The 19,048-nt window shown below is 40.0% G+C and overlaps 1 protein-coding gene across 1 annotated transcript in view; it reads right to left on the bottom strand.

Annotated features, from left to right (window-relative positions):
* Positions 1-255: 255 nt before the first annotated feature.
* Positions 256-19,048, bottom strand: part of LOC143031134 (galactosylceramide sulfotransferase-like) — an 83,985-nt gene continuing 65,192 nt past the window's right edge. Inside the window, exon 8 of the mRNA XM_076194619.1 lies at positions 256-658. Coding sequence (XP_076050734.1) covers positions 301-658 — 358 coding nt within the window. The 3' untranslated portion in view covers positions 256-300. The remainder of the gene's footprint in view (positions 659-19,048) is intronic.

Genomic DNA, 19,048 nt, shown 5'->3' with positions numbered 1-19,048 from the left:
TAGGTACCACTGATGGTGAAGGTGATTGGTCATTGGTGATTGATCTGCCTGATCGTAATCATCGTGATTATCAGTTGCATGTGTTTACAGTATCATATAAATATTAAAACATTCCTAGGAGTTTGATAAAATATACAAGATATATATATAGAGAGAGAGATAGATATATAGATACAACAGCCATGAACGTTATTTTTATAAAGAGGAAGAGATTCAAATACCCGCCCTTCCGAGGGCATTCGAATCCGAATAAACAAGAAATAAATCAAATCATTGGCCAGAGCTGGACGCTGGCATGGGTTACCGGACCTTATAAGGAAGCTTCTTCCTCGCAACGCCAAGACGAACAGGACGCTTCTTGTTACTGTTTTGCTTTAGATTCTTGTACTTCTCAACGACTGTCGCTCCCCACTTGTCCCAACTGTCCGTCTCGACTTTGGCTTCGACTTCTTCTGTGGGTTCTTCGCGTTTCCCTCTTTTACCACTTCCTCCTCCTCTTCCTCCTCCTCCTCCTCCTTTTCCTCCTCCTCCTACTCCTCCTCCTTTAAAGTCGCCCTTGCCAGCTTTGTAGCGATGGTAGCGTTGGAATTGTCGCTTTCGTAGTTCGTCGGTGAGCTCTTTGCCCGTTCGAATGAGGTCGTCGCAGCTTAGAGATGTCCTGTGGTCACGCAAGTGGGAGATGCAGAGTAAGGAAATTGTAATTTTGTCATCTTGATTGGGGATTTTAATCACAAGAAAATGAATTGAATTGAATAGGATATATAAAAAACAAACGTAATGGGAAATTGTCTTGTTAAATATTGCGGTGGACAATGCAGTGACCCAATACGTGCAAGATGTAATAAGGTTATCACACTAAGACTTTTTTCCTCCAGCGCTCAATTTACCGGTCGGCACTGCCTACTTCCAGAATATAATTTCAAATAAATACTGGAAGAAAGTGATCTTCCTTCAGAACATCACATTACTTCTTCCCGGAAGTTGTGGGCTGAACACAATCTTGACTCACAAATTTCAAAGAAAACAATGATGTAAGTTTTACGTCCCTTTCAGGATCTTGTTTGTTTTGGTTCTCGAAGCTCACGTCAAGCTCTGATTATATCAATGTTCATGTGGCCAAATGCTTTAAAACTTATAGATACAATAGAATGTGACACTAATCTATTCATGCCAATGGAAAGCAATGAATATTGTTATACATATACTGAGGAATTTTTCCCCCTTACAAGGGAGGTAGCTAAAGTCAAAAGACTTAAATTCACTCCCATTTTATTCCCACATACTCCACCTCCATTCAACACCATCCTTTCTTGGCTCCTAGATAACAAGCCAACCCAGCATCATGCCCACTGCACTGTGTCACAAGCAATGTAGCAAGGCACAGTTCATCCACAGCAAGGTTGCTTCATTTAATTGGTTCCCCCCCCTCCCCATCCTCTTATGCTGAAAAAGACTGGGAGACATCCCTAACCCAACATCCCCCACCCACTCCCTTCCATGCATCACAGCATCACCCATACACAACCATTCTCTGCTCACCCCTATCTTTTCCCTTTTTTCCTCAACAGACACCCCCCTCTTTCACCCCATCCATCCATCTCATTATTGGTCACCCCCACATGTTCACTCCATCCACCTCTGCCTTCTACGCTTCTCTGCTAATCTTTCTTCACTCATTTTTTCCATGTGTCCAAACCATCTCAATACTCTTTCATCCACTCTGTCTCCCAACTCCTTTTCCACCCCAACTCTCCTCCTCACCACATTTCTTACTCTATACAGCCACTTTGTTTGAAATTACAATGCAATTGCTTTTATCTGCTTTTGTAATGTGTAAGTCATCCTTTTTTAAATCATGGTGTGTCTTAAGGGAATGTTTGGGACCCTTGAATTGTACACAAAACCTTTACTGATGTTGATGTCTTGGGCAGGAACATTGCCAAATTTTTCCAGACTACAAAACCCTTTAGCTACACTAACATAATCTGCTTTTTGTTTAGTGACAGTGAAACTAAGGCCATATCCTAAAGTATATTTTTCATCACTATCCAAAAGTTTGTGAGATAAATTAAATATAAAGTTGGGGTTGCCATGTTTGGTGCAATCACTATTTTTAGTTAGTTGAGCAAATTTTTTTGTGGAATTTATCACTAAAGGCACTGCACATAGATCTCATCCTATTGTAACAGTAATTAAGTAGTCTATGTTTCCATTCTGCCGGTATAACTTGATGAAAATTATAACTTCGTGACTTTGTGATGTTGAAGGATTCACGAACTTCAATCCTAATGATGTCAATGTGATTCTGAAAGATAATATGATGGAAATTCTCATATGGTTTGTGGGACAATTGTAACATACAATTGTTCAGGATGAATTTTAGTAAAACTTGTATTCCCTAAAGATGTCTGAATAGATGAAAACATTTGGATCATAGTGTCTTATTTCCTGAATGTTGATCTGCCATATATATATATATATATATATATATATATATATATATATATATATATATATATATATATACGTGTGTGTGTGTGTGTAATAAAAACACTGGGAACATGCATTTTATAAATGCAAGGTAACCACAATAATGTAGTCAGCTATGTGACCCACACCCAGACAATTTGTCCACCACCTCACCTAGTGTACTTCCTTATGCTCTTGTCCTTCTATATTATGTTTGGCTGTACCCACTTTCTTTGTAACTTACACTGAAGATGTAATATATGAGAGTGCTCTGCTCCAATTTTTTTATTTTCTTAAGTTGTTACCTTGCATATATATATATGTGTGTATATATATATATATATATATATATATCTGACAAAATGTAGCACATATGTAATTAATAATCACGAAGAACCCACAGTCGGAATAAAAATCACAGTCTTGACTGGGACAAGGCCAAAATTTTGTTCAAGTCCAACTATAGTTTTAGAAGAAAAATTGTTGAGTCAGCCTTAATCGAAGCATGTCCGAACTTGAATATCTCCAAAGGTCAATGGTCCCCGGACATTATCTCATGGCTAGCTCTGAGCCACTTGGTTAAGAATTATCACCCGCCTGACCCTTCTTCCCGCCCTTTCCCATGACCTCACACCTCCACCCACACATCCCATCACCTCTGACTCCGCCCTGCGTGATGGGTCGTCCTGTTTTATCTCTGCGTGTTCCTCTTCTACTTGTATCTCATTGTACTTATGTCTCTGCAAATTCTTCTAATCTGTACTTTCCTGAAGAGGGCTATAGCTATTAGCCAAAATATAAAAGTTACACATTCTTCTAAAGTTTCCTTTTTATTCTGAGTGTGGGTTCTTTGTGATTAGTGTATATATGTATATATATATGTATATATATATATGTATATTCATTCATATGACATACTTTTGTTTTATATGTCAACAAATTCAGTTGAATTTATGAATTGATGGAAAATATTTACACCCCCGTGCAGCTGAGCAGTGTGGCTTTTAGAATGTGGCAGTACGATCATCTTTCGAGACAACTGATTTAGAGAAGGAAAGGTATGTTCATATGGTCTGGTAGGATCAGTTGTAACATTCATTAACAGTAGGTGAAAATATATGAATTATCTGTTATTCATATATATATATATATATACATATAAATATAAATATATATGTATATATATACATATATATATATATATATACACACACACACACACACACACACACACACACACATTCTAACTGGGATGAAGTAATAAGTGGTGTTCCCCAAGGAACAGTTTTGGCCCCAATAATGTTTGCTATATATATTAATGATATGGATAAAGAAATTGAAAGTTACATGAGCTTCTTTGCAGATGACGCAAAACTGTTAAAAAAAAAGTGAACACGGAAGAAGATTGTGAGTCACTACAGAGTGATCTCAATAAAGTATGGGAATGGAGTAGGAAGTGGGAGATGGAGTTCAATACCAAAAAGTGTAGTATAATGGAATTTGGAAAAAGCAAAAAAAGAATAGAAGGATCATATAAATTAGGAGAAGAAGGAATAAAAAAAGTAGAAAATGAGAAGGACCTGGGAGTCATTATTATGAATAATATGTCACCTGAGAAACATATAAACAAGATTTTTGGAGAAACTTATAATTTAATAAGAACAATCAAAGAAAATATTAATCACTTCGATAAGACCAAGATTGGAATATGCAGCAACGATGTGGTCGCCAAATACAAAAAAAAATGTATAACAAAACTTGAAAGAATACAAAGAGCAATTACAAAATTGGCACCAACACTCTCAAAACTATCATATGAAGAGAGACTAGAAAAACTTGAGCTACAGACACTAGAGCAAAGAAGAGAGGAGATTTGATAACTATTTACAAAATTATGAAAGGCATAGAAATTATTGACAGAGAGGATCTAATAAAATGGGATGAAAGAAATACAAGAGGACATAGAAAGAAAATCAAGAAAGACAGCTACAGAAGAGATCTGAAAAAGAATAGCTTTCCTCACAGAGTAATAGACATTTGGAACAAGTTAGATGAGAAAGTAGTGTGTGCAAAAACAATACATGAATTTAAAAATAGTTTAGATAAAATGAGATATAAAGACGGGACACCACGAGCATAGCTCCCCTTCCCGTAAAATACAACTAGGTAAATATACACACACACACACACACACTGAATGGTCCCCAGTGCAGATATTAATCTATTTTCAACCACATTAACTTTTCACTTTTAATTCCATGTCATGATCGAGACTGACAATGCACTCTACGGAGAAATATGCGGAAACTTATATGCAGTGAAGCCAAGGACTCGAACCTAGCTCAGACGTACCAAAGTGAACAGTGACTAACCCCTGTGCCATACTACCATTGCACATACTACTGTTGCACCATCATAGCGGGGATAGGTTGAGCATAAGATTCATGTATATGTATGTAACTCGAGCATGCAAATATAAGAAATTGTGCTCAACTTTTCTCTCTCTTGATGGTGCAGTGGTTAGTCACTTTGGTATGTCTGAGCTGGATTGGAGTTCTTGGCTTCACTGCATATCAGTTTCTGCATATGTCTCCATTGAGCACATTGTCAGTCTCGATCGTGATGACATGGAATTAAAAGTGAAACGTTAATGTTGTTGAAAATTTATATATATATATAAATATATATGTATGTATGTATGTATGCAGTATCCACATGTGCTTAACCTACCCTTGTAAATACAGAATGCACTGAAGATGTAATATACATAAGTTCTCTGCTTTGTTAAATTCTTTTTCCAAGTGGTCTACTTTGCATAAGTGGACACATGTACCCATGTTCTTATTAGCATATATATATATACACGTGTGTGTGTGTACAAACAACAAAATCGCGTACAATTATTGTCAATTACAAGAGTTGTTTCATGACTTATAGAAATGGTGATCCATTTGTAATAGGAGATATGCGAAGATTAAAATGTTGGGCAGTAGTGGGAAAAACAGTGCATTTTGTATTTACAAGGGTAGGTCAAATACATGTGGATATTGAATTTGCTTTTTGCCATTGCTAACAAGAATATGAACGTATACCATTAACACATTGTAGATGTTAATGATATTGGTCTGAAAGACATTGTATTTTGCATTAGATACAAAAATGCAGGAAGGCAGTGTTGATAGTTCTCTGAATTGATGTTTTTAATTCCTACAGGTAAAAGAAGATACACAACAATGTTGGAGTCAGCAATGAAGAGGAAAGTGGTTATGATTGGGAAGTACAAAACAAAAACAAAGCCGAAAACGAGACGTGCCAGGAGGAAACCAAAGAAAGATGCCGAGTCTGACCCCACATACTCTCCCAAGTCGTGTTTGAGGGGGAGAGCATACCGATGTAGAATCTGCGCGGCTTCCTTTTCCTCCTCGTCGAACTTGAAGGCCCACGTGCGGACCCACACTGGAGAGCGTCCCCACAAGTGCCCCCTTTGTGATTCTTCCTTTTGCCAGTCGGGGCACTTGAAGAACCACATGTACGTCCACACGGGGGAAAAGCCGCACGGATGTACGCTCTGCGATTCGTATTTCACTCGACCTGGAGGACTCAAGAAGCACATGAGGGTTCATACCGGCGAGAGGCCTTACACGTGCCCCGTTTGCAAGGGTTCCTTTTCCCAGTCGACCATTCTGAACGACCACATGAGGACACACACGGCGACAAACCCCACCGATGCACCATATGCGACGCCTCGTTTACTCAGGGCGGAAGTCTCAAGAAGCACACTCGGACCCACACCGGCGAGAGGCCGTATAGATGCCCTTTTTGCGTTGCGTCCTTCTCCGAGTCTGGAACTTTGGGGGCTCATGTAAGGACCCACACGGGCGAACGGCCGTATCGGTGTACCCATTGCAAGTGTTCGTTCACGCAGTCGAGTCATCTCAGGAGACACCTGAAGACCCACACAGGAGAGAAGCCTTTCAGGTGCAGGTATTGTAAAGCTTCCTTTGCCAAGGGAGGGGGTTTGGAACGCCACATGAGGATTCATAAACGCAAGAAGCCTCATCAGTGCACAGTCTGCCAGGCCTCGTTCTCTCAGTCATGCTCCTTGAAGGGTCATATGAGGAGGATTCATGCAAGGGGGGAGACTCACAAATGTCACCTTTGTCAATCTTCTTTTTCTAGGCCTTCCGAGTTGAAGAGTCACGTGGAGACAACACACGCCGTTTTGAAGAAGACTTACGAGTGTGACCTCTGTCAGTCCTCTTTTTCTAGGTCCTATGCGTTCAAAAGTCACGTCAAGACACATGAGGCTTTAGGCAGAACTTTTGATACTTGTGATCAAAAGTTCGAGATTGAATCTCTGGGCACTTCAGTGGGTTCCAGCAGTTTTCTATCATTTCCTCAAGGACAAATCAAAGAGGAGCTAGTGGAGACTGTAGATTCTTACGACCTTGCCTTGCTTCAACAAATGCAGTTGGGGGAGATCAAAGAAGAACAGGTCCTCAAAGTCGAAGAGCACGTCCTAGATGAAGAAATGGCCGAGGAATTGTTTGACATCTAAAGCAGCGCTGCCTTTCCAAAGCAAATATTGGAAATTGTTTCAAGTTTCTTGGTTGATGTTTATTCTGCATTCAGATGTGCCTCAGCTCAGGTATGGCGAGCTAGGGAAATAGAACTTTGAGTAAGGAATAATCATGTGAATTGAAGAACATTGATCAGAGTACCCCTGGCTATGATATGGAGTGCAGGTTTATGGTCAAAGGTGTACCTGTGGAGTGCAGGTTTTGGGTGGAGGATAAGACCTTTTGTGCTGATGCACTGCAAAGGAGCAACTCGTGCACAAGATAGGGATGAGTGCAAACACACAACAGCATCATTTGTAGAATTTCAAGAGTTTATATCTTAATTGCATGGTAGCTGAAAGCAAGGTATTGTTAACGTTGTTGGATTCAGTAATGTAAAGGATATGTCTGTCAGAGAGTTGAAAATTTTCATACAATGTATTTTTGACTTTTTATCTGTGATCCCGTTTGTTGATTAAAAGGAAAGATATAATGCCGCTAGTTCACTGATGATATTGTGAAGAGCATTCAATCACTCCATTGCCTTGTCATGTATTGGATTAAGTAAGTGATGTAAAGGATATGTCTATTAGAGAATTAAACATTTTTAACAGTGTATTTTGATTATTTTTATCCGTGATCCCATATTTGTTGATTATAGGGAAATGTACTCCACGTGTTCAGTGATGATATTATGAAGATTTAATACATCCATTGCCCTGTTATGTTGCAAGTCCAGTGAAGAGATCCTGTAAGAGAATAGTTTTAGACTCCAACGTTTTGACATTGTTTTAGGAAACAACAGCATGAAACCATGTTCATCTATTGCAGAGTATAACATGAAACCTTGTTCATCTGGTGCAGGGTATTCATTAGTTCTGGATCACGTTGAATTAGTAGAATTGTTTGTCTCTAAAATCCTTGGTTAAGCGAGTAGGTCCTTTGACAATGCACCTGCACATTGGTACTGACAAATTACAATCAAGCTCCAGCTGCCAACGCACCTATATAGGTTTCCCGGTATAAGATGTAAAGAAATACGACCCACGCGTATGTCACTTGTTTTAATTCCCAGTGTCTGGGGCTTGGGACCATGAAGTGGCCTTTCCGCTGCGGGCTTCATGGTGGTCCTAAGTCTGTGCATATTGGGGTGACGATTCTTCATGTGATCAGAGTAGTGTTAAAACCACGCCCCTTACAAAGAGCAACCCACGGCGTGACCGTCTCTGCTACACTGACAGCTTCAGGCGGCATGCTCCGATACTGATATGATACAGCACCAAAACTAACTCGTCTGCGACAACACCACAACTAAAAACTGCGCGATTCGTTTCCGCGCTGACCTGTGTTTATGCTTTCGAACCGAAACGTTCTCGGTCGTCATTCAAAGATGTACACTTGCTAATGTCAACTGCGTAATCGTTTGTAGACAATGTAGTGACGCGCCGATGGTCAAAACCAGACTGGCCGTCACACGACTCGAGCTAGGCCTATATACTCGCTGTAATTGGCAAGCGTAGTTCGCAAAGACGCCTAGGCCAGCCAGCCAGCCAGCCAGCCAGCAGCCAATCAGAAACTCAGGAAAGCTCCCCGTTGACCCACCAGCCTCTTTTAAAAGGACGGCGTCTTGTCAAGACGACCTCGTCAGACCGACTCTGTGCCAATCCACCGGGACTAAGCCAGCTGACATGTCCCACTAATAACTACGACCATCAGAAGGTTCAGAATGCCGCTGTCAAGTTCATCACGGGTTCGCGATCGGCTTCAGAACCGCTGAGTTCCTCCTACACCGAGTTCCCAACATCCGTCCACTCAACCAACACAAACACACACTTCCCACGAGACACCTAGAAAAACTGCACGACGGACACAAACATCTGATACAACACATTACACCTAGACCACACCGTACAGACTATCTGTCAGCTGCGCCCGTCCCACGTGCGGTGTACACGATAAGACGTGTATAACCGTACTTATCAAAAATGTACCCCTTCACCAGCTTTGACTGGTGATAGCAACAACAATAATAATGATAATGATATTGCATGTAGCCCATTAATTGACAGGCTATAAGTATACACGTTGGAGGCATCAAGCCTTTATGTGTAGAGTATACACAAATCCATACCGCAAACAAAACTAACACAACTACATGCACAAACAACTACATAAACTTTCTCTTCTACTGAAATCATTTACATTTCCAACTTTCTCTCCTACTACATCTTCTCAGTTGACCTACCACTAAAATCATTTCCAACTTCTCCATCTTTCCCTAAGACTAAGCCTCCTACTCATTTTCTAACTTTGTTGGATGAGGATAAGAGGAATAGACACTCCATGTAACCTCACGGTTACACATCATTCGCAGTCTCCTGCCCATACCTCCAAAGCCACGACCCCGCGTAATAAATATCCCTGATCGCCCGGTGGCAAAAGCCCTCTTTTATACACTACTATCTTTTCATTTTCTTACAGACCTTCTTCCTCTCGCACAAAAAAACGATCCCGCGCAAGCGGGTGGTCTTACCTAGCAAGTCAAAATCAGTTCTACCCCAGGACACGACATCTACAAGCAGCAGTTCTCTCAGCAAGTCGCTTTAGACGCAGTCCTCTCCAGCAAGTAACATAAGAATAAAGGAGACTGCAAGAGACCATAAGGCCTACACTAGGCAGCTCCAAATCCATCACCACCTGTCGTCCCCATCCATAAAGTTGTCTAATCGTTTTTTAAAACAACTGATAGTATCAGCGCTTACTACTACATGGTTACTAAGTTTATTCCATTCATCGACCACCCTATTAGTAAACCAATTCTTGCCTATTTCCTTCTTAAATCTAAATTTGTCCAGTTTATACCCATTACTGCGAGTCCTGCCCTGTTGTTTTATTATGACCTTGTTTGCATCACCCTTGTTATAGCCTTTGATCCACTTGAACACTTCTATTAGATCACCCCCGCACTCTGCGTCTTTCCAAGCGGACCTTTGCACCAGCCCACGACATTTGATGAGTCCCTCACTCCGTGACCTCTGAGCCTAATAACCATTAATTAAATATTAGTGTTGTTGCGAGTCTCATTTCCCTGGCTTGACCGAACCAAACCACAACAAAAACGTTCATCCGGCATTTGATGATCTAAGCTATTAAAAAAAAATATATATGTACCCTTTCTGGGGAATGAGGAAGACTAGGATAATCAAAGAAACTATGCACATATATCTTTTATGTATTGTGGACGACTTAGGCCGATCTATGAAAAACAAGAGAATTGCCCGATTGAATACGGCTTAGGCCGACCTGGGAAAAAAACCGGTGCCTTGAAACTGACTACTTACATTGTATACTCTGTCATTACCATACGCCTTTCAAATTATTTCATTTTCATTTTGTCATTGGATGGGTTTATTTAATGTAAGATATTTGTCACGATGTACAAGGAAAGGCGCCATTTAGGCGTTAGCAAAAAAAAAAAGAAAAAATTCGTGAGAAACTGATAAATTGCTGGAGATCTGGCGTACTGTCCGGAAGATGTATCAAAAATATAAACACAAATAAAAAACATTATATATATCATACACTAAAAGATATCAATGTATACTATATTTTACTGAAAATAGACACGAGATATATAGTATAGAAGACATACAGAAAATAGATAATGAATATTATATAAAGTAAACTAATGCGTTGTACAACACATTGCAGCTATCAATCAAAAGCTATATCATATCTTATTCTTTACTGTAAATCCTGAATGTTTTATAAAAACAATTTACCAAATGTGCAGGGAATTTGTCTATATATATATATATACGTTACAGAAAACCGATTAAAATATGTTTTCCAGAAAAATTAGTGCATATATTGTGCAATCTATCAAAAGTGTCTCAAGGAAAATTGTGCCAAATACATTATAAACAGGTTCTATATGTCATGTAACGTATTGCGTGGATGAAGGATCTAAAATATGTACTATCAACACTGTGATTAATCTCCTTATTTGCATTTTTTTTTTCTCTCTGAAGAAAATTCGTCAATGTGTTGAAGAACCTTTCGTGTCGACTCGAATGCAAAATTGTCGTCCGAGTCGGTGAATTAGCCTTACCAAACAAAGCATTACAAATCCCATTGCAACAATCATATTTTCTCACCTATTTTCATCTATGATACCATTTCATTTCGTTCATCATCCCCACAGTACTCTTTTCATGCTGTGTGTACAGTAAGTTGTAATTGTAATAATATCCAAGACTGAAAATAACATATATGTATGAGGTCTCATACCGACATTTAAAACTCGTTTAACGAGTATAACATGCTTACATGGGAGACGAGTATGACCCACGTACTGATAGAGAACAAGTGTATTTGTATATGTATTTTAATATATATCGACATTTAGGGTACTACATAGATTATGAGGAAGGCTGTAGGTACATATGTATGTGTTTTTGTAAGTACAAGCCATACATATTTTCTGAAGTTTGTATAGGTGACAAGGCTGATGCATTGAGATGCAGGATGAATGATCCAGGGAGGGGGAGGTTGCATAGGATACACAACCAAACATATCGTACCGTATTCTTCCTGGGAAGTTATATCAAGTTAGATTTAAATAAAGCTTTGGTTAGGTGTAACTCATGTTGTGTGAGGTTTAATCTAGGTTCCTTTAGTTGTAACTCAGTTTTAACTAGGTTAGGTACGGTACCTGCACAGGAATATCGTACGTCTGGGAAGTTTGTTTAGGTACCACTGATGGTGAAGGTGATTGGTCATTGGTGATTGATCTGCCTGATCGTAATCATCGTGATTATCAGTTGCATGTGTTTACAGTATCATATAAATATTAAAACATTCCTAGGAGTTTGATAAAATATACAAGATATATATATAGAGAGAGAGATAGATATATAGATACAACAGCCATGAACGTTATTTTTATAAAGAGGAAGAGATTCAAATACCCGCCCTTCCGAGGGCATTCGAATCCGAATAAACAATATATAAACAAGAAATAAATCAAATCATTGGCCAGAGCTGGACGCTGGCATGGGTTACCGGACCTTATAAGGAAGCTTCTTCCTCGCAACGCCAAGACGAACAGGACGCTTCTTGTTACTGTTTTGCTTTAGATTCTTGTACTTCTCAACGACTGTCGCTCCCCACTTGTCCCAACTGTCCGTCTCGACTTTGGCTTCGACTTCTTCTGTGGGTTCTTCGCGTTTCCCTCTTTTACCACTTCCTCCTCCTCTTCCTCCTCCTCCTCCTCCACCTCCTTTAAAGTCGCCCTTGCCAGCTTTGTAGCGATGGTAGCGTTGGAATTGTCGTTTTCGTAGTTCGTCGGTGAGCTCTCTACCCGTTCGAATGAGGTCGTCGCAGCTTAGAGATGTCCTGTGGTCACGCAAGTGGGAGATGCAGAGTAAGGAAATTGTAATTTTTGTCATCTTGATCGGGGATTTTAATCACAAGAAAATGAATTGAATTGAATAGGATATATCAAAAACAAACGTAATGGGAAATTGTTTTGTTAAATATTGCGGTGGACAATGCAGTGACCCAATACGTGCAAGATGTAATAAGGTTATCACACTAAGACATTTTTCCTCCAGCGCTCAATTTACCGGTCGGCACTGCCTACTTCCAGAATATAATTTTAAATAAATACTGGAAGAAAGTGACCTTCCTTCAGAACATCACATTACTTCTTCCCGGAAGTTGTGGGCTGAACACAATCTCTCTCATGGATACTACAATTATAGTAAATTAGATAATCTAAACACACATATGCGATGGCGCAATGGTAGCATTCCCAGCCGCCAATGCGTTGGTCGGGTTCGAATCCCGCCCAGAGCTCCGCTGTGAGTCGTTACCCCAACACTACTGGGCGGGGAGTTGGGTGTGTGTGTGTAAGGTCACAGCATTACCCACATACCGGTCATATATGATCTTTGAGCTCTCATCCGGGAGGGTAACAGCTGTCGATCATGAGTCCAACATGTGATCCAAGACCATGGTGAATCCCACACACACATAAACGACTCGTGGCGCAGCTGGTAGGGTTCCCGGCTACCACTGTCGATCACGAGTCCAACACGTGATCCAAGTTTCTTGATGTTTATTCTGCATTCAGATGTGCCTCAGCTCAGGTATGGCGAGCTAGGGAAATAGAACTTTGAGTAAGGAATAATCATGTGAATTGAAGAACATTGATCAGAGTACCCCTGGCTATGATATGGAGTGCAGGTTTATGGTCAAAGGTGTACCTGTGGAGTGCAGGTTTTGGGTGGAGGATAAGACCTTTTGTGCTGAGGCACTGCAAAGGAGCAACTCGTGCACAAGATATGGATGAGTGCAAACACACAACAGCATCATTTGTAGAATTTCAAGAGTTTATATCTTAATTGCATGGTAGCTGAAAGCAAGGTATTGTTAACGTTGTTGGATTCAGTAATGTAAAGGATATGTCTGTCAGAGAGTTGAAATTTTCATACAATGTATTTTTGACTTTTTATCTGTGATCCCGTTTGTTGATTAAAAGGAAAGATATAATGCCGCTAGTTCACTGATGATATTGTGAAGAGCATTCAATCACTCCATTGCCTTGTCATGGATTGGATTAAGTAAGTGATGTAAAGGATATGTCTATTAGAGAATTAAACATTTTTAACAGTGTATTTTGATTATTTTTATCCGTGATCCCATATTTGTTGATTATAGGGAAATGTACTCCACGTGTTCAGTGATGATATTATGAAGATTTAATACATCCATTGCCCTGTTATGTTGCAAGTCCAGTGAAGAGATCCTGTAAGAGAATAGTTTTAGACTCCAACGTTTTGACATTGTTTTAGGAAACAACAGCATGAAACCATGTTCATGTGTTGCAGAGTATAACATGAAACCATGTTCATCTGTTGCAGGGTATTCATTAGTTCTGGATCACGTTGAATTAGAAGAATTGTTTGTCTCCAAAATCCTTGGTTAAGTGAGTAGATCCTTTGACAATGCACCTGCACATTGGTACTGACTTACAATCAACCCCCAGCTGCCAACGCACCTATATAGGTTTCCAGGTATAAGATGTAAAGAAATACGACCCACGCGTATGTCACTTGTTTTAATTCTCAGTGTATGGGGCTTGGGACCATGAAGTAGCCTCTCCGCTGCGGGCTTCATGCTGGTCTTAACCAATTCAACTCCGATGACAAGATGTCTTGTCATTTGGTCAAATAAAACAAAAAATCATAATAAAACACCAAAATGTTTGATCAAACAGCACCAGAAAAATATGACGTCAATCCTCGCTTCGCTCGCAGCGAAGCGAGGACTGACGTCATATTTTTCTGGTGTTTGATCAAACATTTTGGTGTTTTATGATTTTTTGTTTTATTTGACCAAATGACAAGACATCTTGTCATCGGAGTTGAATGGGTTAAGCCCGTGCATATTGGGGTGACGATTCTTCATGTGATCAGTGTTAAAACCACGCCCCTTACAAAGAGGAACCCACGGCGTGACCGTTTCTGCTACACTGACAGCTTCAGGCGGCATGCTCCGATACTGATATGATACAGCACCAAAACTAACTCGTCTGCGACAACACCACAACTAAAAACTGCGCGATTCGTTTCCGAGCTGACCTGTGTTTATGCTTTCGAACCGAAACGTTCTCGGTCGTCATTCAAAGATGTACACTTGCTAATGTCAACTGCGTAATCGTTTGTAGACAATGTAGTGACGCGCCGATGGTCAAAACCAGACTGGCCGTCACACGACTCGAGCTAGGCCTATATACTCGCTGTAATTGGCAAGCGTAGTTTGCAAAGACGCCTAGGCCAGCCAGCCAGCCAGCCAGCCAGCAGCCAATCAGAAACTCAGGAAAGCTCCCCGTTGACCCACCAGCCTCTTTTAACCCATTAAACTCCGATGACAAGATGTCTTGTCATTTGGTCAAATTAAACAAAAAATCATAAAACACCAAAATGTTTGATCAAACACCAGAAAAATATGACGTCAGTCCTCGCTTCGCTGCGAGCGAAGCGAGGACTGACGCCATATTTTTCTGGTGTTTGATCAAACATTTTGGTGTTTTATGATTTTTTGTTTAATTTGACCAAATGACAAGACATCTTGTCATCGGAGTTTAATGGGTTAAAAGGACGGCGTCTTGTCGAGACGACCTCTTCAGACCGACTCTGTGCCAATCCACCGGGACTAAGCCAGCTGACATGTCCCACTAATAACTACGACCATCAGAAGGTTCAGAATGCCGCTGTCAAGTTCATCACGGGTTCGCGAGCGAGCGACTTCAGAACCGCTGAGTCCCTCCTACACCGAGTTTCCACCATACGTCCACTCAACCAACACAAACACAAACTTCACACGAGACACCTAGAAAAACTGCACGACGGACACAAACATCTAATACAACACATTACACCTTGACCACACCGTACAGACTATCTGTCAGCTACGCCCGTCCCACGTGCGGTGTACACGATAAGACGTGTATAACCGTACTTATCAAAAATGTACCCCTTCACCAGCTTTGACTGGTGATAGCAACAACAATAATAATGATATTGCATGTAGCCCATTAATTGACCGGCTATAAGTATACACGTTGGAGGCATCAAGCCTTTATGTGTAGAGTATACACAAATCCATACCGCAAACAAAACTAACACAACTACATGCACAAACAACTACATAAACTTTCTCTTCTACTGAAATCATTTACATTTCCAACTTTCTCTCCTACTACATCTTCTCAGTTGACCTACCACTAAAACTATTTCCAATTTCTCCATCTTTCCCTAAGACTAAGCCTCCTACTCATTTTCTAACTTTGTTGGATGAGGATAAGAGGAATAGACACTCCATGTAACCTCACGGTTACACATCATTCGCAGTCTCCTGCCCATACCTCCAAAGCCACGACGCCGCGTAATAAATATCCCTGATCGCCCGGTGGCAAAAGACCTCTTTTATACACTACTATCTTTTCATTTTCTTACAGACCTTCTTCCTCTCGCACAAAAAAACGATCCCGCGCAAGCGGGTGGTCTTACCTAGCAAGTCAGAATCAGTTCTACCCCAGGACACGACATCTACAAGCAGCAGTTCTCTCAGCAAGTCGCTTTAGACGCAGTCCTCTCCAGCAAGTAATATAAGAATAAAGGAGACTGCAAGAGACCATAAGGCCTACACTAGGCAGCTCCAAATCCATCACCACCTGTCGTCCCCATCCATAAAGTTGTCTAATCGTTTTTTAAAACAACTGATAGTATCAGCGCTTACTACTACATGGTTACTAAGTTTATTCCATTCATCGACCACCCTATTAGTAAACCAATTCTTGCCTATTTCCTTCTTAAATCTAAATTTGTCCAGTTTATACCCATTACTGCGAGTCCTGCCCTGTTGTTTTATTATGACCTTGTTTGCATCACCCTTGTTATAGCCTTTGATCCACTTGAACACTTCTATTAGATCACCCCCGCACTCTGCGTCTTTCCAAGCGGACCTTTGCACCAGCCCACGACATTTGATGAGTCCCTCACTCCGTGATCTCTGAGCCTAATAACCATTAATTAAATCTTAGTGTTGTTGCGAGTCTCATTTCCCTGGCTTGACCGAACCAAACCACAACAAAAACGTTCATCCGGCATTTGATGATCTAGGCTATTAAAAAAAAATATATATGTACCCTTTCTGGGGAATGAGGAAGACTAGGATAATCAAAGAAACTATGCACATATATCTTTTATGTATTGTGGACGACTTAGGCCGATCTATGAAAAACAAGAGAATTGCCCGATTGAATACGGCTTAGGCCGACCTGGGGAAAAAAAAACGGTGCCTTGAAACTGACTACTTACATTGTATACTCTGTCATTACCATACGCCTTTCAAATTATTTCATTTTCATTTTGTCATTGGATGGGTTTATTTAATGTAAGATATTTGTCACGATGTACAAGGAAAGGCGCCATTTAGGCGTTAGCAAAAAAAAAAGAAAAAATTCGTGAGAAACTGATAAATTGCTGGAGATCTGGCGTACTGTCCGGAAGATGTATCAAAAATATAAACACAAATAAAAAACATTATATATATCATACACTAAAAGATATCAATGTATACTATATTTTACTGAAAATAGACACGAGATATATAGTATAGAAGACATACAGAAAATAGATAATGAATATTATATAAAGTAAACTAATGCGTTGTACAACACATTGCAGCTATCAATCAAAAGCTATATCATATCTTATTCTTTACTGTAAATCCTGAATGTTTTATAAAAACAATTTACCAAATGTGCAGGGAATTTGTCTATATATATATATATACGTTACAGAAAACCGATTAAAATATGTTTTCCAGAAAAATTAGTGCATATATTGTGCAATCTATCAAAAGTGTCTCAAGGAAAATTGTGCCAAATACATTATAAACAGGTTCTATATGTCATGTAACGTATTGCGTGGATGAAGGATCTAAAATATGTACTATCAACACTGTGATTAATCTCCTTATTTGCATTTTTTTTTTCTCTCTGAAGAAAATTCGTCAATGTGTTGAAGAACCTTTCGTGTCGACTCGAATGCAAAATTGTCGTCCGAGTCGGTGAATTAGCCTTACCAAACAAAGCATTACAAATCCCATTGCAACAATCATATTTTCTCACCTATTTTCATCTATGATACCATTTCATTTCGTTCATCATCCCCACAGTACTCTTTTCATGCTGTGTGTACAGTAAGTTGTAATTGTAATAATATCCAAGACTGAAAATAACATATATGTATGAGGTCTCATACCGACATTTAAAACTCGTTTAACGAGTATAACATGCTTACATGGGAGACGAGTATGACCCACGTACTGATAGAGAACAAGTGTATTTGTATATGTATTTTAATATATATCGACATTTAGGGTACTACATAGATTATGAGGAAGGCTGTAGGTACATATGTATGTGTTTTTGTAAGTACAAGCCATACATATTTTCTGAAGTTTGTATAGGTGACAAGGCTGATGCATTGAGATGCAGGATGAATGATCCAGGGAGGGGGAGGTTGCATAGGATACACAACCAAACATATCGTACCGTATTCTTCCTGGGAAGTTATATCAAGTTAGATTTAAATAAAGCTTTGGTTAGGTGTAACTCATGTTGTGTGAGGTTTAATCTAGGTTCCTTTAGTTGTAACTCAGTTTTAACTAGGTTAGGTACGGTACCTGCACAGGAATATCGTACGTCTGGGAAGTTTGTTTAGGTACCACTGATGGTGAAGGTGATTGGTCATTGGTGATTGATCTGCCTGATCGTAATCATCGTGATTATCAGTTGCATGTGTTTACAGTATCATATAAATATTAAAACATTCCTAGGAGTTTGATAAAATATACAAGATATATATATAGAGAGAGAGATAGATATATAGATACAACAGCCATGAACGTTATTTTTATAAAGAGGAAGAGATTCAAATACCCGCCCTTCCGAGGGCATTCGAATCCGAATAAACAATATATAAACAAGAAATAAATCAAATCATTGGCCAGAGCTGGACGCTGGCATGGGTTACCGGACCTTATAAGGAAGCTTCTTCCTCGCAACGCCAAGACGAACAGGACGCTTCTTGTTACTGTTTTGCTTTAGATTCTTGTACTTCTCAACGACTGTCGCTCCCCACTTGTCCCAACTGTCCGTCTCGACTTTGGCTTCGACTTCTTCTGTGGGTTCTTCGCGTTTCCCTCTTTTACCACTTCCTCCTCCTCTTCCTCCTCCTCCTCCTCCACCTCCTTTAAAGTCGCCCTTGCCAGCTTTGTAGCGATGGTAGCGTTGGAATTGTCGTTTTCGTAGTTCGTCGGTGAGCTCTCTACCCGTTCGAATGAGGTCGTCGCAGCTTAGAGATGTCCTGTGGTCACGCAAGTGGGAGATGCAGAGTAAGGAAATTGTAATTTTTGTCATCTTGATCGGGGATTTTAATCACAAG

Source organism: Oratosquilla oratoria, chromosome 12, assembly GCF_046742065.1.
Source record: "Oratosquilla oratoria isolate Oo_2021 chromosome 12, ASM4674206v1, whole genome shotgun sequence".
Lineage (NCBI taxonomy): Eukaryota > Metazoa > Arthropoda > Malacostraca > Stomatopoda > Squillidae > Oratosquilla > Oratosquilla oratoria.
This window is presented reverse-complemented; position numbering and strand designations above follow the sequence as displayed.